This window comes from Zingiber officinale, chromosome 5A (genome assembly GCF_018446385.1).
Source record: "Zingiber officinale cultivar Zhangliang chromosome 5A, Zo_v1.1, whole genome shotgun sequence".
NCBI lineage: Eukaryota > Viridiplantae > Streptophyta > Magnoliopsida > Zingiberales > Zingiberaceae > Zingiber > Zingiber officinale.
In genome coordinates, this window is record NC_055994.1 from 64941219 (window position 1) to 64967182 (window position 25964).

At 37.8% G+C, this 25964-nt stretch overlaps 1 protein-coding gene across 2 annotated transcripts; it reads left to right on the plus strand.

Annotated features, from left to right (window-relative positions):
• Positions 1 to 24794: 24794 nt before the first annotated feature.
• On the plus strand, positions 24795 to 25693 carry LOC121982861 (zinc finger AN1 domain-containing stress-associated protein 15-like). Of its 2 annotated transcripts, none has more exons than XM_042535892.1 (2): positions 24795 to 24969; positions 25034 to 25693. In XM_042535892.1, exon 2 carries the CDS (start codon positions 25164 to 25166, stop codon positions 25557 to 25559), a length of 396 nt encoding a protein of 131 aa, XP_042391826.1. In that variant the 5' UTR covers positions 24795 to 24969; positions 25034 to 25163; the 3' UTR covers positions 25560 to 25693. The 2 variants fall into 2 exon arrangements, with proteins under 2 accessions (XP_042391826.1, XP_042391825.1); XM_042535891.1 differs by having other exon boundaries at positions 25164 to 25693.
• The last annotated feature ends 271 nt before the right edge of the window (positions 25694 to 25964 follow it).

The window sequence follows — 25964 nt, forward strand, 5'->3', positions numbered from 1 at the left end:
GAAGAGATGCTCCAACTTCCACTTAGTATAAAAGGGGATGGATGAGATCAAAACCTCATTTTCATCTCATCTTCTCCTCTAGCCGAAACTTCTCCTTCCTCCTTTTAAGTTTCGGCCAAGAACCCTAGGGCTCAAAGTCTTAAGGCTTTCCAAGGGGAGAATCTAAGAAGAGGGTCTCTCCCAAGGAGATAGTTCGCGTGAGGAAGGGTGGCTTAGAGATTTAAAGCGTGTACGAGAGAGGATTGTCTTTCCTACACCTTATAGTAGTAAGATCTAGTGAAAAGATGTACGTACTACTCACTTGCAGTATAAGTTGTTTGACGATGCATCTTGCGTTATTGTTTTTATGCATGAAGAGAAGATATCATATTTTTATGCATGTAAAGAAGATGTTATGTTTATGCAAGTTAAAGAAGATGCACGTTATGATATGTATGATATCCTCTAAAGTTTTGGGACTAAGAGCACGTTTAGTGTGTCTTGAATTGCTTCCCATTTAGTTTTGGGTCTAAGAAGCGCATTCAAGTGCCCTAAAGTGCTTCCCTATAAGTGTGAGGGGATTAAGCACACATAAGGTGTTTGGTTAAATGCTAAGCAAGTGCAAGTACAACTACAAGAAATTAATAGTTAAAAGAAAGTATTTTACTTTTGAAAGGCATGTACTGGACACAAGGTCCATGGGTGAGCTCCTAGATCGCCCCTAGGCTCCTAGACCGCCTAGTAGTACCTTGATAGGTTCGGGATTAGCTACCTTGGATCTTATTAAGGATGCGCACAAAGTGGTGCAAGGTCGGGCCTATGCAAGTGATTACTATTTTCACTAGTTATGTAATATAAAGATTTCAAAATTCATTGGTTGTCTTAGTGGGAGCCTCCTAAGTTTGAGAACTCAAGTTATAAAGTACAGCATTATGAACTCTATAATATGTCAAGATTCCTGTTTTCATTATATTACTAGCATGGTTTGAGTTGATGTTTTGCATGATCAAACTGTTAGAGTGTATACTAAAAGTCTAGATTTTGTAAACATTTATTTTGAAATAAAAGAATCACATTGGTAAAAAATGTCTACATTTATGCTAAGTGTAGTTGTTTAATTAATTTATATTGTAGATAACATGGTGTGTGGTGTCACACACAGAAGATTATGTTATCGATTCTTTATAAATTATAAACAGTAGCTCGCAACTAAGATGGAAAGAAACAAACCATTGGAATAGTCGTAGTGTAATTAGGTATTAGTTTATCTTGACTAATAAATTACACTAGTACACTCTAAGTGTATTGAGTAGGATCATTTAAGGTAAGTTCTTTTTATACTGACTTAATAAAAGAACAAGACCTTAGTTATTATGGAAGTGTGTGCTCTCACTACAACATTTTTCACCAATGGCAACGTCCAACAAATGTGGCCTAAAGTATAAAAACAGTTGCCTTTTCTTTAGACAACGGTTTTTAAACCATGGTATAGTCAGCCGTTGCCTTTTGTTTAGGCAACGGTTTTACTAATAATTCGCAACACTATAAAAAAAAAACCATAGCCTTTGATGAATATAGCCAACGGTTTTTTAATCATTCTATGGCAACGGTTTATGACCGCTATCTATGATAGCAACAGAAAAAACCGTTGCCTTTGATTGCAACACAAGAAAAACCGTTGCCTTTGATTGCAACACAGAAAAACCGTTGTTATTGATAACAACAGAGGAAAACTGTTGTCGTTGATAGCAACAGAAAAAATTAATACTGAAAATATACCAATTGAAGAAAATTATACCAATTAAAGGAAAACATGCTCAAAATATATTAATCATCCACATACATATTGAAGAAAATTAATTATGTTGTTATCCAAAACAAAATATTATAATACTCAAACAAATATACTAATTAACAAAGTATGCATCATCTTGATCCACATTTGTCTTAATATTTCTCTACCTTAAACTTAAATCTTTGTACACAAAATATAAAATCATTTGTCATCTATCATTACTGATCAAAACATTTGATCTGCATCCACATTTGACCTTCATCCACTATCAGTACTTGTACTAAAAAATCAAGCTATATAGCATCATCTTCTTCCGCTTCTATGTCCAACATTTGATCTTCATCCACATGATCACCATCCATATTAGGATCCTGTATATAAAATTTAAAATATTAAGACCTCACCAATCATCATAAATAATAATTGAAAAATCATAGCTACTAGAGAGTTATAAATGTTGAATAAATTATTACATAAATGTTGACTCATGGTGATGACATGACTCATGTTGAATGACATAATTGGATTCATACTGATAACTGAGAAAAATACACAGAAACTAAAATGCATAAAAGCAACAATCTGATATCACAGGGATGAGTGAGCACAGAAGTAAAATGCATAAAAGCAACAATCCGATATCACAGGGGTAACTGAGAAAAATATTGATGACATGACTCATGTTGAGTGAGCACAAAAGTGTTGTCAATAAGAAAAAATAGGCGTGATATCATATCATAAAAGCAATATTCTTTTGGCATCGAGTAATAGATTAGGTCCATTTGAGTTCTTGATACCATCATCTGCATTGGATAGGGGTCAAGCATTGGAGGTAGTAGCGAAGTGAATAGCATACAGACAAATCAGATAAGAAACAACAGATTGGTGCTTGCCATCATCAGGGAGGAAAAAAAAATCAATCCTAGAGGGAAGTAGTGGTTAATGGAGTCTGGAATCAAATAGCAGAATAGAGAATATTAAACTACAATTGCAGACCTTAGATTAGCTGACTACCACAAAAGATTGTATTCCTCAAACTCGAGTTGGCCACTATTAAGTTACTAAAGTCTCTGGGTGCATCAATGTCTTTGGCAAAGCATTAGACATTCGCACACCACAAAGCCTTGCTCAAGTCTAAGAAAAGGCATTTAATTATAGAAAATATTTTTAAAAAAAACATATGTATAGCACAAAAAAATAGGAATATTGTAGAATTACAAAGAAAACATAAGATGCATAATGAGAACTGATATTATCTAACCCACTACAGATGTTAGTTTGGTGCATATTCAATACTTGTAATGTGACACTCATAGCATGACCAACCAAATATGTTTATATATTACTGGTTATAATTTGCATGTCTCCTTGCATTGCTTCTTCTAGGCCTGTGCTACTGTAAGTGAGTCTTTAAACCAATTCAGAGCCTAAAATGATACCTAAGGTCAGAGGTAGAATATCACACACATACTAGGGCATCCATAATATGGTCCGCTGATGATGCCTTGCATCATGAAGATTCAGACTCAAATCCTAGTACGTGAATGAGTTCTTAGCCCAAACCTAAATTTCTATTTGCCAAACCCTGAGCAGGTGTCTTTGTTTGATTACACACATTAATTACCAGGCAAGAATAGGTGACTCCTAGAGGAAAAGATGTGTCAGTATAGGTTAATACCCACAACTGAATTTGACTATTTACATTTGAAATTTATCACGTGATTATGTATAAAAACAGCCTAAAATCAGTACAAAGTAATTATCACAAATGTAGGGGTGGTAAAAGATGCAACATTTTGCAAAATAGATCCAGCTATTTGTTCCAATTTTCAAACACAGTGAAAGTCGAGACCCCAAGTTAGTCAGGTATACCAAGGACAAGATATGAAGGTATGTAAGCAGATATGGATATAAATTTGCAACAAGAGACTGATAAATAACAATTAATCTTACCATACAAGACTAAGGCTTAAGGGAACGTATTCAATTCTCATGGCAACTATTACTTTACCAGTGTTACCAGTAATCAATTCAACTAAATTCCTACCCCCAAATGAAAATTTGCCACAGCAACAAATCATTCTATTGAATCACTACAAACCGTAGCCTCACAAAAGTTCCAACAGCAATAAATCTCCAAGGAAAACAAACTTACTAACAAGATTATTAAATCTCCTACCCAACACGAAGAGCACCTTCACCAAATGAGTCAACTAAAATTTTTCTACTTCATTATAGAAATTGAATCAACAATATAGCAAGATCTACACAAAATCTTCAATTCAAAACCCGTAAAAGAAATTATACAGCAGAGTAGGCGTTTTGAGAGGAACTACACAAAGATTTCAAAGCGAAATTCATGGAACCCACAAGCCACAAAACCAAGTTCAAAACCAACTCATCCAACGAGATGTAAATTTGTCCGCAACGAGGAAAACTACCTTCAAATCTAGAGCTTCCCAAAAGAAAAACCAAGACGCAGCTTATTCCACCTCTAACATCTCAAGTCGACATTTAATCAAACAGTTAACCTAGATAGAACTCACGGCATCAACAAATCTGAAGGAAAAAATCGAAGTTCAAACCCATCTTATGCCAACAAAACCCATAAAGCCCAAACAGAACAATCCCCTAGCAAATTCGCACCATCTATAATAGATTGCTCCGACATGAGGAAACCAGAAACCATACGAGCCAAGCGAGAGATAAATGAAACCTCAAATCGGAATGAAAGAACTCGAAATCCTTGGTTAAATCCAAAGAAAAACGTCGCCGGAACCTACATAGAGTTCCATTCAACCAACCAATAACCAAAGCTCCAATCGGCACACAATCAAAAACCGGCACCTCGATGAAACATTTAAGCGAACAGAACACAGGAATTGAAACCTCAACATCAAGGAAGAAACCGAACGTCAACTCACACACACTGTTCAACGGACGCCAGTAGGAATACAAGAAAGGCACTCCAAGGAAATCGAACACTTTCAATGCAGACCTCACCGATCAATAATCCGAAACATATGCAAACCAAATGACCGAATGAAAACTCAACAAAGAAGAAGCTCTAACAGGAACGAACACACAACAAACATCTTCTCCATTCTAGGTTTCGACCCCTCTATACCTCACAGATCTTATGCTATCACCGTGAGATATACTTGCCTTCCCTTCCGCGATTCTCTGTTGAAGCCCCTTCCCCTAGCCATAGCCGCCGGTGGTCGTCACTGGACTCCATGCCCGCTTGCGATGCTCCCACGAAGTCGCCGAGGTGGTGAAATACCGGAGCAGGGATCTAAGCTCGGTGACAAGCTTGATCGGTCCAGCGAGGGGTTGAGGAGGGGATGAAGCGGCGATTTGGGCACAGTGGCTGGGTGTGGGAAAAATGGTTGAGAAGCTTTTATACCTAGTTCTTAATACCTAGGGCAATTTAATCCCTAACCTAGGGTAACTATAATTCATCAATCCCCATTTTAATCCCTCTATTAAATAATTTCATGATGTCATACCAGTTCGTTTAACTTTCCTACATTTCGTAGAAAATTTAGTGGATGATTTCCTTTATTGTTGCTCAAGAGATCTTAATTTATCAATTTTATTTTACCTTATTCAAATTCCATATCCTTACTTTATTTGCAAAAAATAAAGAATATTGTAGTTTAAACCGTTGCCTAATGTAGCGCAACAATATTTAAAATAAAATATTAAAAACCGTTGCCTAATCTATTTAGTATAATTTTTTTAATAAATGTATTTTAGAGAACGGTTTTTAATCGTTGCATATTAAAAAAATTTATTAAACCAACACTATTAAAAACCGTTGCCTAATGTACTTTAAGAGAACGGTTTTTAAACCGTTGCAATGAGAGGCGTTGCCAAAAATAAAAAATGTTGTAGTGTCTTAATCCTAAAATAATAACAAGCACATATATTTAGTATTCATTTCTTTGACCTATCAAAGGGTGAGATTTAGCTCGATAAATCAATAGGCCCGATAAGTTAGGAAATGATATTACTTATAGTGTGTGTTGTTGATTATAGAAGGAAACTGTGTCCTAGTAATCTAGGTTGATAATGTCCCCAAGAGGAGCTCATAAGGATTGTCATGTTAAACCCTACAGGTGGACTTAGTCCGACATGACGATAAGGTTGAGTGGTACTACTCTTGGACTAAGACATTAATTAAAATGAGTTGTCAGTAACTCAATTAATTAGTGGACACCCGACATCTTAAACATAGGGAGACTAACACACTCATAATAAGAAGTAACCCAAAATGTAATTTGGGATTGGTGCGGTAGTTCAATAATAATTCCTTAGTGGTATGAATTATTATTGATGAAATTAAGTTGAGTGTTCGGGGAGAACACGGGAAGCTTAATTTCATCGGGAGACTAAAATCAATTCCTCCTCTCGGTCCCTATCGTAGCCTCTTATTTATAAAGTTTTATACCCATCCTAAGGTGGCCAGCCAAGCTAGCTTGGAGCCCAAGCTAGGGTCGGCCAAGACCAAAAGGTTGAGCCAAGTAGGTGGCCGGCCAATGCTTGGAGCCCAATCATGGTGTGGCCGGCCCTAAGCAAATTAAAAGGATTTTTATTTTAAAGATTTTCTTATGTGGATTCCATGGTTTAAAAGAGAGTTTAAAATTTAAATCCTTTCTACAAAATATTAAGAAAAGATTTGATATCTTTCCTTATTTGTAGATTGAAAGGAAGATTTTAATTTTGATAAAACTTTCCTTTTTTGTAACCATGTTCATGATTTAAAAAAGAGAGTTTAAAATTAAATATTTCCTTTTATAAGTTTCTACAAAAGATTAAGAAAATATTTGATATCTTTCCTTATTTATAGATTGTAAGAATATTTTAATTTTAAAGATAACATAGTTTGCGATTTCTGAAATTAATATTTAATTAAATTTATAACATAGGTGGATTTGGATCAATAATGTTAAGCATCGTTTGCGATCCAAGTCTAAACCATTAAGAACAGATAAGTTAAATTTGGAATCAATAATGTTAAGTTCCGTTTGCGATTCTGAATTTAATTTCTAAAGAACACAATAGGTTATTAGGATAGGTTCGACACTTGTACAAAATTTTTGTATAGTGGAACCGGTACGATCTTCTTAGGACTAACCAACAATTGGTATCAGAGCTAGGGTTTGCCTCTGTGTGTTTGGTTTTCAGTTTAATTATGCACATGTCATATATAATTTAGGCAGGATAATAGTAGGATGTGCTAACTCTGTAGTTGCAGGCTCCAACTATTATGACATACAGATATTGTGTGTCATTGGACCCTTGGACATGTCAAGGGCATTTTATTATGTGTGCATGATTGTAATATTAAATACAGAAGAAGCTGTATTAGTTATTAGGATTTTACTTTTTTGTTTCGATTTAGATTTTATGCACATTCCTTTGTGGAATATAGGATCGATATATGTAAAATTTTATTTTTTTCACGGATCGTATCCTTGCGAGGCGTGGTACTACTGGAGGACCAGAAGCGCAGCGGAAAAGGAAGCTCGATGGACCCGACGGCATGAACCCTAGGGCTGGCAGCACGCGAAGGACAGTGATGGAAAAGACCATAATAGTTGGAAAATTAATTTCCATATTTATTTATTTTATTTGCTGTTATGTGTGTGATGAGTGCTTGCTAGGTTAAAATTCCTCACCTTAAATAACTAAGTGGGAGAGAGATTTTTAAATAAATTCCACGGTCTCCATTACTGGTTTGTAAGTGATGCAAACAAACTTGCGCATTGGCTCTGAGTGTCTTCCTCCATATCGGATGAGTTTGTTTACGGATCACTAGATCAAATTTCCATATGGATGGTTATAGGAAATTAATTAGGAGTGTGTGATTTTCCCCATCGGAAGGGGCGCAATCTTATTTAATGAGCTAAGTATCAAGTAATGGTATACACTTAAGCACATTTAATAATATCCTCCCCATCGGAGTCACTACTATTATATGTGTGACCGAAGGAAAACTAACTATTAATTTTATTTGTCATAAAGTTAGGTTGACAAGAATAAAATTAATGGGTAAAACCTCCTCTTACAAATGTTTGATTTTATATACGTCCACACTATCGTGGCATGCAAAATTCACGGTGTTTTGAGGTGTTGGGAAATTTAAATAGTATTGTTTGAGGAATCAAAATTATTCTAAATTTAAAGTCTTGACCAAAGTTTATTTTGTGATTCTTAGGATGTCTTTCAACCCACTGGTCATTATACTGAAAGAGAACAAACTTACTGGTCCAAACTACATAGATTGGAAAAGAAACCTGGATATTGTCCTAACTATTGAAAGCTATAAGTTTGTACTGACAGAGGTCTGCCCTGATGCACCTAATAGTGATTCTAGTGTAGAGGAGATTGAGTATCATAAGAAATGGGTAAAGGCAGATGAGATGGCGCGATGTTACATTTTGGCTTCGATGTCAAATGTATTGCAACATCAGCATCAGGACTTACCAACGGCTTATGATATAATGAACAATCTCAAAGAATTCTTTGGACACCAGAGTCGGACTGCTAGGCAAGAGGCAATGAGAAAGTTAATGGCAGCCACCATGTCTGAGGGGACACCCGTAAGGGATCATATCCTCAAAATGATGGCTTATCTGAACGAAATACAGATCCTTGAAGGAGAAATCGATGGGAAAACTCAGGTCGATATTATTCTCCAAACGCTGTCCAGAAGTTTTGAGTAGTTCCGCCTGAACTATAACATGAACAAAAGGGAGTATACGTTGGCGGAACTAGCAGAAGGTATATTTCATCACAGTTCTCAGATTCACTATGCTGAAAATGGTTCTACTTCTAAGTCGAAGGCAAGAAGAAGAAGAAGAAATAGAAAGGTGAATAAACCTCTAGGTACAAGACCAAAAGTTGGAATGAAGAAGGGCAAGTGCTTCATCCGCAAGCAGTTGGGCATTGGAAGATCTGTCCTCATAGGAATCGGAACAATAAAGGTATATCTCATTCTCTAGTAGTTGAAACATGTTTAGCGGTGTTATACGGGTGACATGTGTGAGTCACCAGAGTCATCAATGTTATGCTCTTGAACTCTTTAGGGGAACCGCGATATTATTTGAAGGAGAGATAATAGTCTACATGGGCAATGATACTAAGGTGGCGGCTATTGCAATGGGAGACATCTACTTATCTTTTGATAGAAATAGAAGTTTAGTTTTAAGAAATTGTCTTTATGTACCCAGTTTCAGAAAGAATTTAATTTCAGTTTCTAAACTATTTTTGGATGGATATTCTATTTCTTATAATGACAATGTGGTTATAAAGAGAAATAGGGTTATTATCTGTTCTGGTGCATTGGTTGGTAATTTATATACTTTAAATCCAATTTCTCCCACAAAACAATAAATGAAAATTAATAACAAATCTTCTAATTCTAATAAGAGAAAGGAACCTTCAGAAATGAACCAAATATATCTTTGACATCTAAGGCTTGGTTATATTAACTTAAGTAGGATTCAAAGGCTTATAGCTGATGAACTCTTGGGTTCATTGGAGTTGGAAAACTTTCTAACCTGTGAATCTTGCTTCGAAGGTAAAATGACCAAGAGACCTTTTAAGGCCAAGGGGTATAGAGCCAAAGATGTGTTAGAACTGTTTCACTCTAATTTGTGTGGTCTTATGTCTATCCAGAAAAGAGGTGGTTTCGAATATTTTGTCTCTTTTATACACGATTATTCGAGATACGGATACATTTACTTGATGCGCCGCAAGTCTGAGTGCTTTGATAAGTTCAAAAAGTACAAGGCTGATGTGGAGAAACGTCATGGTAAAAGTATCAAGACACTACGGTCTGATTGTGGTGGCGAATACCTCTTAGGAGAGTTTAGGAATACTTGTCAGAGGCCGAGATTCAATCCCAATTGTCCGTACATGGTACACCCCAACAGAATGGTGTGGCAGAACGAAGAAATAGGACTCTTATGGAGATGGTTAGATCGATGATGAGTTATTCAGAATTACCAAATTCATTTTGGGGATATGCTCTGGAAATAGCAGTACACATTCTGAACTTAGTACCTTTTAAATCAGTAACGACTACTCCCATAGAATTATGGAATGGGCGAAAGCCAGTCTGAGACATATTCAGATTTGGGGTAGTCCAGCACATGTGCTGAAAGTAGATGCTGATAAGTTGAAATCTCATACGGAAGTTCGCATGTTTGTGGGCTATCCTAGAGGAACGAAAGGTGGTTTATTTTATAGTTCTAAAGATCAGAAGGTCATTGTTAGCACCAATGCACAGTTTTTAGAAGAAGACTATATAATGGAACACAAGCCCAAAAGTAAAATTGTTCTAAAAGAAATGAGAGAGGACACATCTACTTTAGTACCAACAGTACAAGATGAAGTGCCACAAGAAACTGCAACACGTGTCACAAATGATGCACAGCTATAAATAGTGCCTCGCCGTAGTGGGAGGGTTTAAGGAAACCTGAGAGATTCATTGTTTTTGGGAGAGTCTTTGGACTTGATCCCGGGTAAACATGAACCTGATCCCCGGACATATGACGAAGCACTCCAAGATAAAGATGCAGTATCTTGGCAAAAGGCGATGAATTCTGAAATAGAATCTATGTAATCTAATAAGGTCTGGGAGCTTGTATAACCACCAAATGGTGTAAAAGTTGTTGGATTCAAGTGGATCTACAAAAGGAAAAGAGGGGTAGACAGGAAGGTAGAAATCTTTAAAGCAAGGCTTGTTGCGAAAGGGTACACTCAGAAAGAGAGAATCGATTATGAGGAAACTTTTTCGCTGGTAGCCATGCTTAAGTCTATCCGGATACTCTTATATGTTGCCTCTCATATGGATTATGAGGTTTGGCAAATGGATGTCAAGACAGCTTTCCTTAACGGAAGTCTTGAAGAAAACATCCATATGAAGCAACCAAAGGGGTTTATTGAAAAAGGCAAAGAGCATCTAGTGTGCAAGCTCAATCGGTCCATTTATAAACTGAAGCAAGCTTCAAGATCTTGGAGCATCCGGTTTAATGAAGTAATCCAGTCATATGGATTTATTCAGTGTCCGGATGAGTCTTGTGTATACAAGAAGTGTAACAGAAACGTGGTGATATTTCTTGTACTATATGTAGATGATATTTTGTTAATTGGCAACAATGTCAAAGTGTTATCGGACGTAAAGATATGGTTGTCCAAACAATTTGATATGAAGGACTTAGGAGAATGTGCACACATTCTTGGGATCAAAGTCATAAGGGATCGTAAGAAAAGGATGTTGTGTCTATCTCAAGCTTCATATATAGATACAATTCTTGCTTGTTTTAGCATGCAAAACTCCAAGAAAGGTTTCTTACCTTTTAGGCATGGAGTAGCTTTATCTAAAGAGATGTCTCTGAAGACATCTAAGGAGAAAGAAGACATGAAGGCAGTTCCTTATGCTTCAGTTGTGGGAAGCCTAATGTATGCAATGCTGTGTACGAGATCGGATATCTGTTTTGCCATGGGCATGGTTACAGATATCAAAGTAACCCTGGACAAGGACATTGGACTACTGTAAAGCATATATTAAAGTACTTGAGAAGGACTAGAGATTATATGCTAGTTTACCAAGCAGATGATTTGCTCCCTGTAGGTTACACAGTTTCGGATTTCCAATCCAATAGGGACAATAGTAAGTCTACGTTAGGCTATGTGTTTACTTTAGGAGGTGGAGCCATTGCATGGAGGAGTGTTAAGCATAAATGCGTTTCAGACTCAACCATGGAAGCTGAGTATGTGGCAGCCTCTGAGGCAGCCAAAGAAGCTATATGGCTTAGCAGCTTCCTAATAGACTTAGATGTGATTCTTAGTTTACCCAAAATCATCACAATTTATTATGATAATAGTGGTGCAGTTGCAAACTTGAAGGAACCACGAGCCCATAAGGCAAGTAAACATATAGAGCGCAAGTACCACCTGATACGAGACATCGTGAAGTGAGGAGAAGTTGTCGCCGCCAAGATAGCATCAGCAGATAACCTGGCAGATCCTTTCACAAAGGCCCTTCAGGCGAAAGCTTTTGATCGGCATGTGGAGGGGATGGGAAGGCAGCTTAGTCTTTTAGTATAAGTGGGAGATTGTTAGAGTGTATACTAAAAGCCTAGCTTTTGTAAACATTTGTTTTGAAATAAAAGAATCACATTGGTCAAAAATGTCTACATTTATGCTAAGTATAGTTATTCAATTAATTTATATTGTAGATAACATGGTATGCGGTGTCACACACAGAAGATCATGTTATCGGTTCTTTATAAATTATAAACAGTAGCTCACAACTAAGATGGAAAGGAACAAACCATTGGAATAGTCGTAGTGTAATTAGGTATTAATTTATCTTGACTAATAAATTACACTAGTACACTCTAAGTGTATTGAGCAGGACCATTTAAGGTAAGTTCTTTTTATACTGACTTAATAAAAGAACAAGACCTTAGTTATTATGGAAGTGTGTGCTCTTAATCCTAATATAATAACAAGTACATATATTTAGTATTCATTTCTTTAACTTATCAAAGGATGAGATTTAGCTCGATAAATCAATAGGCCCAATAAGTTGGGAAATGATATTACTTATAGTGTGTGTTGCTGATTATAGAAGGAAACTGTGTCCTAGTAATCTAGATTGATAATGTCCCCAAGAGGAGCTCATAAGGATTGTCATATTAAACCCTACAGGTGGACTTAGTCCGACATGATGATAAGGTTGAGTGGTACTACTCTTGGACTAAGACATTAATTAAAATGAGTTGTCAGTAACTCAATTAATTAGTGGACATCCGACATCTTAAACACAGGGAGACTAACACACTCATAATAAGAAAGAGCCCAAAATGTAATTTGGGAGTGGTGTTGTAGTTCAATAATAATTCTTTAGTGGTATGAATTATTATTGATGAAATTAAGTTTAGTGTTCGGGGTGAACACAGGAAGCTTAATTTCATAGGGAGACCAAAACAAATTCCTCCTTTCGGTCCCTATTGTAGCCTCTTATTTATAAAGTTTTATACCCACCTATACCCACCTTTATACCCATCCTAAGGTGGTCGGCCAAGCTAGCTTGGAGCCCAAGCTAGGGCCGGCCAAGACTAAAAGGTTGAGCCAAGTAGGTGGCCGGCCAATGCTTGGAGCCCAAGCATGGTGCGGCCGGCCCTAAGCAAATTAAATTGATTTTTATTTTAAAAATTTTTCTTATGTGGATCTATGGTTTAAAAGAGAGTTTAAAATTTAAATCTTTCCTACAAAAGATTAAGAAAAGATTTGATATCTTTCCTTATTTGTAGATTGAAATGAAGATTTTAATTTTGATAAAACTTTCCTTTTTGTAACCATGTTCATGATTTAAAAAGATAGTTTAAAATTAAATATTTTCTTTTATAAATTTCTACAAAAGATTAAGAAAAGATTTGATATCTTTCCTTATTTGTAGATTGTAAGGAGATTTTAATTTTAAAGATAACTTTTCTTTTTGGAAATCATCCACATGTTTTAATAGAGACATTTTAATTTATATAATTCCTTTTATAACCAATCATGAAGGGATAAATTATTAGAGAATTTTTATTTTAAAATTTCCGGAAACAAATTAGGAAGTTTTAATTCTTGTTAAAACTTTCCTTGTTTGGGATTATGAGGTGGTCGGCCACTTGATTTAAGAAAAGGAAATTGGTTTTAATTAATTAAATTTTTCTTTTCATGGCAAAGTAATAAGGAAATTTTTTATTTAAATTTTCCTTATTTGCCAAGACCAAGAAATATAAAAGAGGGGGTAAGGGTGCCTTCATGGTTAACAACTCTATTCTATTCTCCTCCTCTCTTCCTTGGTGGCGTGGCCGGCCCTTCTAGTTCTCCCTTCTCCTTTTTCTTTCTTCTCCTTGAAATGAAACTCTTCATCCTTTGTAGCTTGGAAGGTGGCCGGATATTGCTTGGAGAAGAAGGAGAGAAAGGATGCTTTGTTTCTTGCATCCCTTGGAGCTTGGTGGTGGTGGCCGAACCTCTACATCCTTGGAGGAGTTTTGGTGGCCGAAACTTGGTGAAGAAGAAAGAAGGGCTTGGGTGGTTCTCATCTTGGTAGTTCATTGCCCACACAATGTCCGAGATAAGAAGAGAAATACGGTAGAAGATCAAGAGGTCGTTATATACAAAGAAAGGTATAACTAGTAATTATTTTCTGCATTATACTTGTTAGCAATTTCGGGCCGTAAAAATCGATTTTTATATTGTGGAAACCCCGAAGCTAGCCACGGATCCGTGCTAAGATAAATAAAAATTTATGTACATTTTTGTCTACACTAGATCTACCTTAGATCTACATAAAAAGAGTGTTACCTTTGTAGTGATGCCCTTCGCTTATCCCGCTCGTCTAAAAGGTTGCCGAATCTCATAGAGTGTCAAGTGTACACTCCTCTACACGTATCCACATGGACAAAAAGGTGGAGAGAACCACTTAGAATGTGCTAGCACCCTTGTGTGGCTCGGCAATGGAGGAGAGGGAGAAGGAAGAAGAGAGGAGGAAGAAGAAGAATTGAATGAGCACACACCTTGCTTCAATTCACCATCAAGTGGTCGGCCACTTCATTGTGTGTTATATACCTCCATGTAATACCAAGAGTCATGGCTCTTGGTCTTCCTCATGAGGTGGCACACAATGATGTAGCCATGATGATGTGGAACACCATCATTGGCCGGCCCATGCCAAGTCACAAATGAGATGGCATTTGGTCAAGTCAAACTTGACCCTTCATCTTCCCTCTCAAGTCAAGTCAAACTTGACCCATTTATCTCCCATGGTTGATCAAATCTACCCTTTGATTCAAACCAATTTAATTTAATGAATATAAATTCATTGGTTTAAATTGACTCAATGAATCATAGTCTAAACTAGACTCATTCGACACCTGAACCAAATTGAGTCCAACTCAATTAGTCTAATTTGGATTACTCTTAATCCAATTTAGTTCATCACATGAATCTAATCCTCTTGGTCCATCATGTGGACCTAATCTCCATCTAATTACCCTTTGTGTATGACCCTATAGGTTCTTGTAACGTTGGCAATGATCCTAAACCCATTTAGAAACATAAGTAATGAGTAGTATCTAGCAACACATCATTATTACCCAAGTTACAAGAATGTTGAGATCCAACATCACCTTTGTGACTACTAATTGTGACTCTCACAATATGTGATAATGTCCTTCTATCCTTGACATCTAGATTGATTAAATTGAGGCATAGACCATGTCATCCTCTAATCAATCTATGTCTTGAACTCCAAGTAGACTCACCCTAATCAAATAAGCTCAATATCTTATATTGACTTATTTGGGCATGGTCATGCACTTAGTGGTCTCACGCTATCAAGAATCATGATATCACCCCCGTCATATAGGAGGGATAGATCCCATCCACATCACTCACATCCCTCCGCATAATTTGTTACATACCCAGTAGTCGCCTTTATAGTCCACCCATTTATGGGTGACGTTTGACGAAGCCAAAGTATGCAACTCCTTATATAGGGAACCATGGTGACTTCAGGTCCAAGGACTGATGGTCATACTAATAGTCACATGACAAAGTATATGACACTCATATAACGATCCATGATACTTTCTCATGGCGGGTCATTCAGTATACATTCTCCAATGCATACTCATGTGTCAACTTGATATCTAATATCCATGACTTGTGAGATCAAGTCATCGAGTTGACCTACATGCTAGTCTCATCACATTAACATTGTCCCTGAATGTTAATACTTGACTAGGAATAATTAAGAGTAGTGTTCTCTATATCATCTCACTATCAATTCAACCAATCGATTGATATAGATAAGAGCCTTCTACTCATGGACGCTATTATACTTAGTTATTTGGCATCAATATAAGTAAGTATAATAACCATAAAGAAATACCTTTATAAATATAAAAATATGATACATCGAGTCCATACAACAATCATCACATGATTGGCTCTAGGGCTCTCACTAACAATACTAGTTTTTCTTTATATGAATTCCAAACACAAGAGGCATATAATTCTAGGTTTCGAATTTGGGATTCGATATTGTGTTTTTTTTTTGTTGTTTTTTGAATTTATGATTCAATTGTTCTTTTTGGTTAAACCTAGAGTTATATAAGGAAATTAAATATTAGATTTCATTAAAAGGTTTTGTCTAGGAAGTGGTAGTTGCTCCCATATCCAAGAAGGCCTAGTGTCTTACCATGTTTAACCTGGAAGCCAATTTCTGAAATTAATATTTAATTAAATTTATAACATAGGTGGATTTGGATCAATAATGTTAAGCATCGTTTGTGATCTAAATCTAAACCATTAAGAACAGATAAGTTAAATTTGGAATCAATAATGTTAAGTTCCGTTTGTGATTCCGAATTTAATTTCTAAAGAACACAATAGGTTATTAGGATAGGTTCAACACTTGTACAAAATTTTTGTACAGTGGAACTGGTACATCTTCCTAGGACTAACCAACACAATCTATTTAAAAATGCATGTCGTGTATCTAATTCTGATTTATGTGTTTTAGCGTGAATTACGGTCAAATGTAAGTTTTGTGCTTTCCGCAATTAGTTTTAAAAAGGAAACATGTTCTCTTTAAATGCATCATTTTGTGAGTGGATGGTACTTACTAAGCATTCTCTTATAGATTTGCATTTCCTTATACTGCAGATAAAGGTAAAGGAAGGCTCGAGTAGGAGGAGGCAGCAGGAGCAGTGTTTTGTGTGTGTGTGTGCGACGAAACAGTGGAAGAAGATCTTGGAATTGGCTAAGTTAAACCTTGGTGTTAATATATTTCTTTATTTCCGCTCCACCTGAAACAATAGTAAGGGTCATTATGATGAATTTACAGTTTCGTAGTAATTGGTGTGTCAAAGACCCCTCCTCAAGTAATGGGATAGAATGGTAAGCCAAGGATGAGTACACGGGGGAGAACTACCTCTTTTATGGAGCAAGGGGTGACCTCCGCACGGCCCGTGTCACGGTCGTGCGGACTCACATGGTCCCCTACTCCCTGCTCTCGGCCAAGGTGACACGGTCGTGTGGATTCACACGGCCATGCACCACTTCTTCTCTGTCAAGGTGACACGGTCGTGTGGATTCACACTCCCGTGCACCCCTTCCTCTCTGTCAAGGTGACACGACCGTGTGGATTCACATGGTCGTGCACTTCTTCTCCTCGGTCAAGGTGACACGGCCATGTGGATTCACACGGATGTGCACTTCTTCCCCTCGGCCAAGGGGACATGGTCGTGTGGATGCACACGGCCGTGTACCTCTCTCTCTCTCGGCCAAGGGGACATGGCCGTGTGGATTCACACGGCCGTGCAGCTTTGCTTAGCCCAGATCATGTCCTATCAGTCGAACAAGTTAGAGTAGACCTATGGGCTGAGCAGTTCATAAGGTGTAAGAATGGCAAAATTTAAGATGTGCAGCTAAGGGTAACGTCCGTCCTATAAGTTAAGCTAAGGAGAAGGTGGATGTTACAGATTGGTATCAAAGCAAATTCCATCCTTCCGCCACACACACATCAAGCATTGATCCGGCATCTTCGAAGTAAGAAATTATGTTTCCATAACTTTTACGCATTTATTTTTGTTATGATTAGTAAGGACTATTGTTAAGATTAAGCATGCTTATACATGAAAGTGCTAATAAGTGCTAATGATAGCAAGTAATAATGAGAACATGCTTATACCTGAAAGTGCTAATAATAGCAAGTAAGAATGATGATGGACGGATGCATTGTCTCACTAGTTGGTTTGTAAATATGTAGATGGCCAAAGGACGGCCTGCTAGACAGCCAAGAGTTAATGAACCTCAACCAGAGACGAATGAGTCTGCACCACTGCCCAACCTTTTGGAAGTAGTAGCTCAACTACAGAGACAAGTGGCAGAACAGCAGCAGGTTATAGCCACCCTGACGGCTAACCAACAAGCTTCTACTGTAGTCCCACTGGAAGCCAATGTGGTGGCACCAGTTATGGATGAGGTTTCATCAGTTACTCATGTAACCCTAGCAAAGGTAGTGAGGTAAGAAGTGTACCTCATCTAGTGGTATAAACTGAAACTAGAGAATTTCTCTAGCACCAATGAACCATGGGATGCTCAGGCATGGTTCACAACCCTAGAGAGCATAATGGAGCTACTGGACTGGCCGAAGGTAGAAAAGATAAAGTGTGCCTCCTTCTACCTCACTGGAGATGCAAGAATGTGGTGGGAACAGGTCAATGCAAAAAGAATAGTGAATCAAATGACCTGGTCTAACTTCGAGACTGAGTTCTTTAAAGAATTCTTTCATATGCGAGTCACGAACAAACATTATGACGAATTCATAGAATTCTAACAAGGGAGTTTATCAGTTGACGAAGCCGTGAATAAATTCAATAGGTTGGCTCGCTTATGCCCCGAACTGGTCAACACAGAACGAGAAAGGGTAAGGCTAATGCTCAAGATGTTGAGGCCAGAGATAGCTGTGAATGTAGCTGGCGGAATAAATAGACTGCAAACTGCAGAAGAGCTGATTAGTAGTGCTCTGATCACGGAGCATTACTCGAATAGCATCAAGCAGAGAAACCAGTACAGATTGAGAATAAAATTCAAGGGAGTTCTGGCACTCAGAAAACTCAGGGACAAGGTTCAACCTGGAAGGGGAGCTCCAAGAGAAAACAGTGGAGTAATAAGAAGGGAGGATCCGTAAGCAAGCAGCCCAAGTATGCCACGTGTTCCACGTGCAGAAAGATGCATCATGGAATTTGTCGCAAGGGCACTAGTGGTTGTTATATGTGTGGTCAAGAGGGGCATATAGCCAAGTATTGCCCGACCAAGAGCAACCTACCTCCAGCATAACATGTTCAGTATGGAAGCAACCAGGCGCAATTAGGCGCAATTACACCATATGCAGGCTGCGTTGGAGGGCCCTCAAATTAGCCAAGGCAGACTGGAGTCCCCACTAAGTTCTACAAATGCTCGAGTTTTCTCCCTTACCAGAGAGGATGTAGCAAACGCCACCACTGTCGTCATAGGTCAGATACGCATTTTTAGTCATTATGCAATTGTGTTATTTGATACGGGGGCAACCCATTCATTTGTCTACATGGCATTTGCTAATAGAATAGGTACACCCCCGGAGGTCCTACACGAACAATTCTTGACGACACTACCCTCGGGAGAGATAATGACATCTACGCACTGGCTACGTGCTGTGCTAGTCAAAATTTTAGACAGAGAACTGTACAGTGATATGATAATGCTGAACATGTCTGATTATGATGTCATTTTTGGGATGGACTTTCTGAGCAAGTATGGTGCTTCCATCGAGTGACGTAAGCGAAGAGTCCTATTCCAACTTGAGGCAGAGTCTATGTTTGAGTTCAAGATATGGACCATAGCACTGAACCCTTGATGGAAGTTGAACTAGAACCACAAAGCATTGTGGATGATGTTGTTCGACAAAGAGTTGAGTAACAACAACCAATTCAAGTAGACCTACCTCTTCGCAGGTCTGATAGGGTACGTCGTCAGCCTGAGAGATACTCATTCCTCTTGTCTGACCATGATGACATTGTGCTCATTGAGGATGAGCCTACATCTTATCAGGAAGCTGTGATAAGACCAGATTCTGAGTCATGGCTAGAAGCCATGAGATCCGAGATGGAATCCATGTACACCAACCAAGTAAGGACTTTGGTTGATCCACCTAAAGGGGGTAAACCCATTGGGTGTAAGTGGGTCTTTAAGAAAAAGACTGACATGGATGGACTTATATATAAGGGTCATCTGGTAGCAAAAGGTTTCAAGCAAATTCATGGTATTGACTAAGTTGAAACCTTTTCTCCAGTAGCGATGTTTAAGTCCATTCGGATCATGCTTGCTATTGCAGCATACCACGATTATGAGATCTGGCAGATGGATGTCAAAACTACGTTTCTGAATGGAAACCTACTCGAGGATGTGTACATGACACAACCTGAGGATTTTGTAGATCCACAACATATTGACAGAGTATGCAAGCTGCATAGGTCTATTTATGGACTAAAGCAAGCTTCTCGGAGCTAGAATCTTCGATTCGATAATGCGATCAAATAGTTTGGTTTCATCAAGAATGAAGATGAACCTTGTGTCTACAAGAAGGTTATAGGGAACACAGTTGTCTTCCTTGTATTGTATGTGGGATGACATACTACTCATTGGGAATGACATCCCTTTGCTGCAGTCTGTCAAGACTTGGCTAGGGAATTATTTCTCAATGAAGGACTTAGGTGAAGCAACCTGTATTCTAGGCATACAGATCTATAGAGATAGATCTAAGAGATTACTTGGCCTAAGTTAGAGTACATACATTGACAAGGTATTACTTCAGTTTGCCATGCAGAACTCCAAGAAGGGATTTCTGCCGATGTCACATGGTGTGAGTCTTTCGAAGTCTCAAAGTCCCTCTTCTAGAGAGGAGAGAGACCGCATGGATACGATCCCTTATGCCTCAGCCATAGGATTTATCATGTACGACATGCTATGTACTCATCTTGATGTCTCGTATGCTTTGAGCATGACGAGCAGATACCAGTCAGATCCAGGTAAAAGTCACTAGATTGCAGTCAAGAATATTCTTAAGTACTTGAGAAGAACTAAAGAATATTTCTTGATATATGGAGGTGATGACGAGCTAGCTGTAAAGGGTTACAGTGATGCTAGCTTCCAAAATGATCAGGATGACTATCGATCGCAGTCAGGGTTCGTGTTTTGCACAAATGGTGGTGTTGTGAGCTGGAAGAGTTCGAAACAGCACATAGTTGTTGATTCTACAACAGAGGTCGAGTATATTGCTGCATTAGAAGCAGCAAAGGAGGCAGTTTGGATCCGCAAGTTCATTACTGAGCTTGGGGTGGTTCCTAGCATAGCTGATCCTGTAGAGCTCTATTATGACAACAATGGAGCAATTGCACAGGCTAAGGAACCTCACTCAAACCAGCGGACCAAACACATACTACGGCGCTTCCATCTCATTCGAGAGATCATCGATAGAGGAGATGTAAAGATTTGCAGAGTATCCACTGAGGCTAACATCATAGATCCCTTTACCAAGGCTTTGGCACAGAGAAAGCATGATGGTCACACTAGGTCATTGGGCCTTAGAGCCTATACTGATTGGCACTAGTGCTAGTGGGAGATTGTTAGTTAGAGCCCTAGAGCCAATCATTTGATGATTGTTGTATGGACTCGTTGTATCATATTCTTATGTATATATAAAGGCATTTGTTTATGATTATTATGCTTACTTGTATTGATGCCAAATAACTAAATATAATAGCGTCCTTGAGTAGAAGGTTCTTACCTATATCAATCGATTGGTTGAATCGATAGTGAGATAATATAGGGAACACTACTCTTAATCATTCCTAGTCAAGTATTAACATTCAGGGACAATGTTAATGCGACGAGACTAGCATGTAGGTCAACTCGATGACTTGATCTCACAAGTCATGGATATAGAGATATCAAGTTGACACATGGGTATGCATTGGAGAATGTATACTGAATGACCCGCCATGAGAAAGTATCATGGATCATTATATGAGTGTCATATACTTTCTCATGTGGCTATTAGTATGACTATTAGTCCTTAGACCTGAAGTCACCATGGTTCCCTACATAATGAGTTGCATACTTTGGCTTCGTCAAACGTCACCCGTAACTGGGTGGACTATAAAGGCGATTACTGGGTATGTAACAAATTATGCGGAGGGATATGAGTGATGTAGATGAGATCTATCCCTCCTATATAACAGGAGTGACATCATTGTTCTTGATAGAGTGGGACCACTAAGTGCATGGTCATGCCCAAATGAGTCAATATGAGATGTTGAACTCATTTGATTGAGTGAGTCTACTTGGAGTTCAAGATTTAGATTGATTAGAGGATGACAAGGTCTATGCCTCACATTGATCAATCTAGATGTCTATGATAGAAGGACATTGTCACATATTGTGAAGAGTCACAATTAGTAGTCACAAGGTGATATTGGATCTCAACATTCTTGTAACTTTGGTAGTAATGATGTGTTGCTAGATACCGCTCATTACTTATACTTCTAAATGGATTTAGGAGCATTGCCAACGTTACAAGAACCTATAGGGTCACACACAAAGGGCAATTAGATGGAGATTAGGTTCATTTGATGAACCAAGAGGATTAGGTTCATGTGATGAACCAAATTGGATTAAGAGTAATCCAAAGTAAACTAATTGAGTTGGACTCAATTTGGTTCATGTGTTAAATGAGTCTAATTTGGACTTAGACTCATTGAGCCAATTTAATTTAATAATAGAGATTCATTAAATTAAAATTGACTTGAACCAATAGTTAGATTTGATCAACCATAGGAGAGAAGTGGTCAAGTTTGACTTAACTTGAGAGGAAGATGAAATGTCAAGTTTGACTTGACCATTGCCACCTCATTTGTGAGTTGGCATTGAGTGGGATAATTATGATGTGCCACATCATCAAGGCTAGCACATTTGTATGCCACCTCATAAGGGAGATCAAGAGTCACAACTCTTGATATCCCATGGAGGTTTAAAAGCCTTCTTGAAGTGGCCGACCACTTATCTCAAGGGTGAGTTTCATTTTGGTTTTGTAACCTCCTTCTTCTTCCTCCTCTCATCTTCTTCTCCCTCTCCTCCACCCGAACCTTCAAAGGTGCTAACACACCTTTTGTTTGGTTTTTCTCCACCTAATCGTTCGTGTGGATACGTATAGAGGAGTGTCCACTTGAACACTCTCGAGATCCGACAAACTTGGACGAGCGGGATAAGCGAAGGGCTTCGCATCAAGGGTAATCTCTCCATCATGTAGATCTAGAGTAGATCTAGGTTTAGAAACTCGTACACGTAAAGTTTTTAAAATTATTTTCTTCGCACAGATCCGGTGGCATGGGATTTCGAGGTTTCCGCAACGCAAAAAGCGGTTTTTGCGGCTCGAAAATCCAAACACGTAGACCACTGGAATTTGAGGTTAGGGATTTAGTGTTCCTCAAAGTGGCTCCTATGAAAGGAGTGATGCGGTTTGGAAAGAAGGGAAAGTTGAGTCCACGTTATGTGGGGTCATACCTAATCACTAGAAGAGTTGGCAAGGTAGCTTATGAGCTAGAACCATCTCAGGAAATGTCAGCTATTCATAATGTATTCCATGTCTCATTGTTGAAGAAGCATGTTCCTAATGCAAACCAAGTGATTGAGCCACAGACGGTACAGGTTCAAGAGGATTTCAGTTATGAAAGTCGACCTATTCAGATAATAGATCGAGAAATTAAGAAGCTGAGGAACAAAGAGATACTGTTAGTAAAAGTGTTGTGGCAAAGTCAACAGTATGAAGAGGCAACATGGGAACGTGAGAAAGATATGAGACAGAAGTATTCGCAACTGTTCTAAGTTTGAGGATGAACTTTTTATAAGATATGGGGGATTGTAACGCCCATAAATTTCCTTTCTTCCAAAAAGAGCAAAAAGGAATAGAAGAAGAGAAAAGAAATAAAAATATATTCATAAATGACCCGGGCTAGGATTTAAACACGATACCTCTTAGTTTAGATTGGTTTAAATAACCATTAGGTGGTGGTAAAGCATCACATGAGTAATATGAAATAATTTATTATATGTAGATTATGTGTGAAGAGATGCTCCAACTTCCACTTAGTATAAAAGAGGATGGATGAGATCAAAACCTAATTTTCATCTCCTCTAGCCGAAACTTCTCCTTCCTCCTTTCATGTTTCGGCCAAGAACCCTAGGGCTCCAAGTCTTAAGGCTTTCCAAGGAGAGAATTTAAGGAGAGGGTCTCTCCCAAGGAGATAGTTCGCGCGAGGAAGGGTGGCTTGGAGATTTAAAGCATGTAAGAGAGAGGATTGTCTTTCCTATAACTTATAGTAGTAAAATCTAATGAAAAGATATAAGTACTACTCATTTACAGTATAAATTATTTGATGATGCATCTTATGTTATTATTTTTATGTAGAATGAGAAGATATTATATATTTATGCATGTTAAAAAAAAAATTAAATAGGATATATAAATTTTGGGCCGTCCCTGTTGAACCGATGGTCCCAAATTCGATAATAGCTTTTAAATATGATATTAAGCACGTTCCATGAAAGAATGCCCTGTCGACCCCTGTCGGCCCCCAGCGTCAGGACAATCAACGTCAAAGGCTGCTGAAGAACGTGTTTAGCTCTGGTTTTTTTTGAAGGGTAAATTAGGTCGCTTCCCAAGATTATTTAGTGAAAGGACATTGTCTTCTCGTTGGTCAAATCTTAAAGTTGTGAGAATAAAATATATCTTGATTTAGAACATTATTACGTCTTTTTAGTTAGTCAACTAATATTACACATATCAATCGATAATTGTAATTTTAAAGATTTTTTAAAAAATCCATCTAGTAGTCGCATATATGCACTATAACAATATAATCAGTTTAATCTATTTTTAAAAATTTAAAATCAGAATCAAATCCAATAAATTTAAATAATAAAAATAAAATAAATTTTATAACAGAATTAAACTTTTAATTTTGATCGATTTAATAGATTAATTTAATTTAACGGATCTTGCTTAATAAAGAATACTTTCTTATCTATGTGAATAGAGTGTTATGGGACGCATTATACGAGTTTTTTATTAATGAATAGCAGATCTGATTAATTGTTGGAATGAATTTTTACATGTACTTTTCGATTATGATTTATTTTAATAGTTAGATAGAAAATTTTCATATACAGATCGATCATCCGGTATTAATTGGGTCGAAGCCTTGAATATCTAATATGAATTATAAAAGATAAATAATAAATAAAGAACCCTGTCATAATTTTTATATGATTTTTAATATAATAGATATTATTTATTGTTATTATTATTATTTTATATTAGTCTTTTAACTTTCCACATCGATCTTCAAAGCCCTTTCTCACCCCAAATTCTCCTCTTCGATGTATCGGCGACCTACTTATTTGTGATCGATCGATTACTTCTCTTCCCAGATTACTCTTTCAATAATTTACAATCTTTGTCCATCTGGTTGTCGATCGTACAAAGCCGCCCGCCGTCTCTCGATTTATTCGTGCCCCAGGTATAGTTTTTATTTTTATTTTTCTGATTTCCCGGAGAAAAATCTCAGATTTGTTCTATTTCAGCTCGTCGATCTCATCATCTCCCTACTTGTCGAGTCTGTTTGTTACCCTTGCAAAGATGGTTTCTTTTTCGTTGGATTAATCGAAAGATTTTGTTGATTTTTGTTTCGATTTGGTCCCGGAATTGAAACAGATGGCAGGGGAAAGGTGTGATCTTAACAAGGACGAAGCGGAGATTCTCAAACCTTCTTCCTCTTCCCCTTCTATTTTGCCGCAGCTTTCCCCTCAAGGATTTGAAGCTCCGGAGAGGCCTGAGAGATTCCAGGCACCTACTGTTCCGATTTCCTGCCCGCCGAAGACCGAGGAAGACTGCCGTCCATCCCCGACCATTCAGTCCATTAAGCGTTGCTTGATCTGCGGGAAAAGGGTGGGCTTGACCGGCTTCCGGTGCCGCTGCGGCGATCTCTTCTGCAAACTTCACCGGTACTCCGATTCCCATGACTGCTCATTCGATTACAAGGCGGCTGGAAGAGAACAGATCGCCAAGGCCAATCCTCTCATAAGGGCTGCGAAGATCATTAAAATATGAGGGTTTCTTTTCCTCCTGTTACTCAACATTTCTTGAAATTAACTGGGTCTAGCTACTTCATCTTGCAGTCTGATTGAATTGCATTGTCTCTGAATTTTTTTTTAGAGATTTATCCAACTTCGTATGTATCATCAGATACACGGACCCACGGGTGCTTGAGATAAAGATTAATCCTTGATGAGCGCTTGTCCTTGTCCTTGTAGAAAAAAAAAACAACTCTCATAACTACTTGGCGGTTAGTTATAAGTTGATCTTATAATTTATCTTTCTTCATATAACCTAAGGACGAATTGTGAGAGATATATAAGATGAGCATAATATCATTTGTTACAATCAATACACGATTTATGCCCCAAGGGCATGGTTGAGTTGGGCTAGCATGTGGCAATATTGTTGCAATGGGTA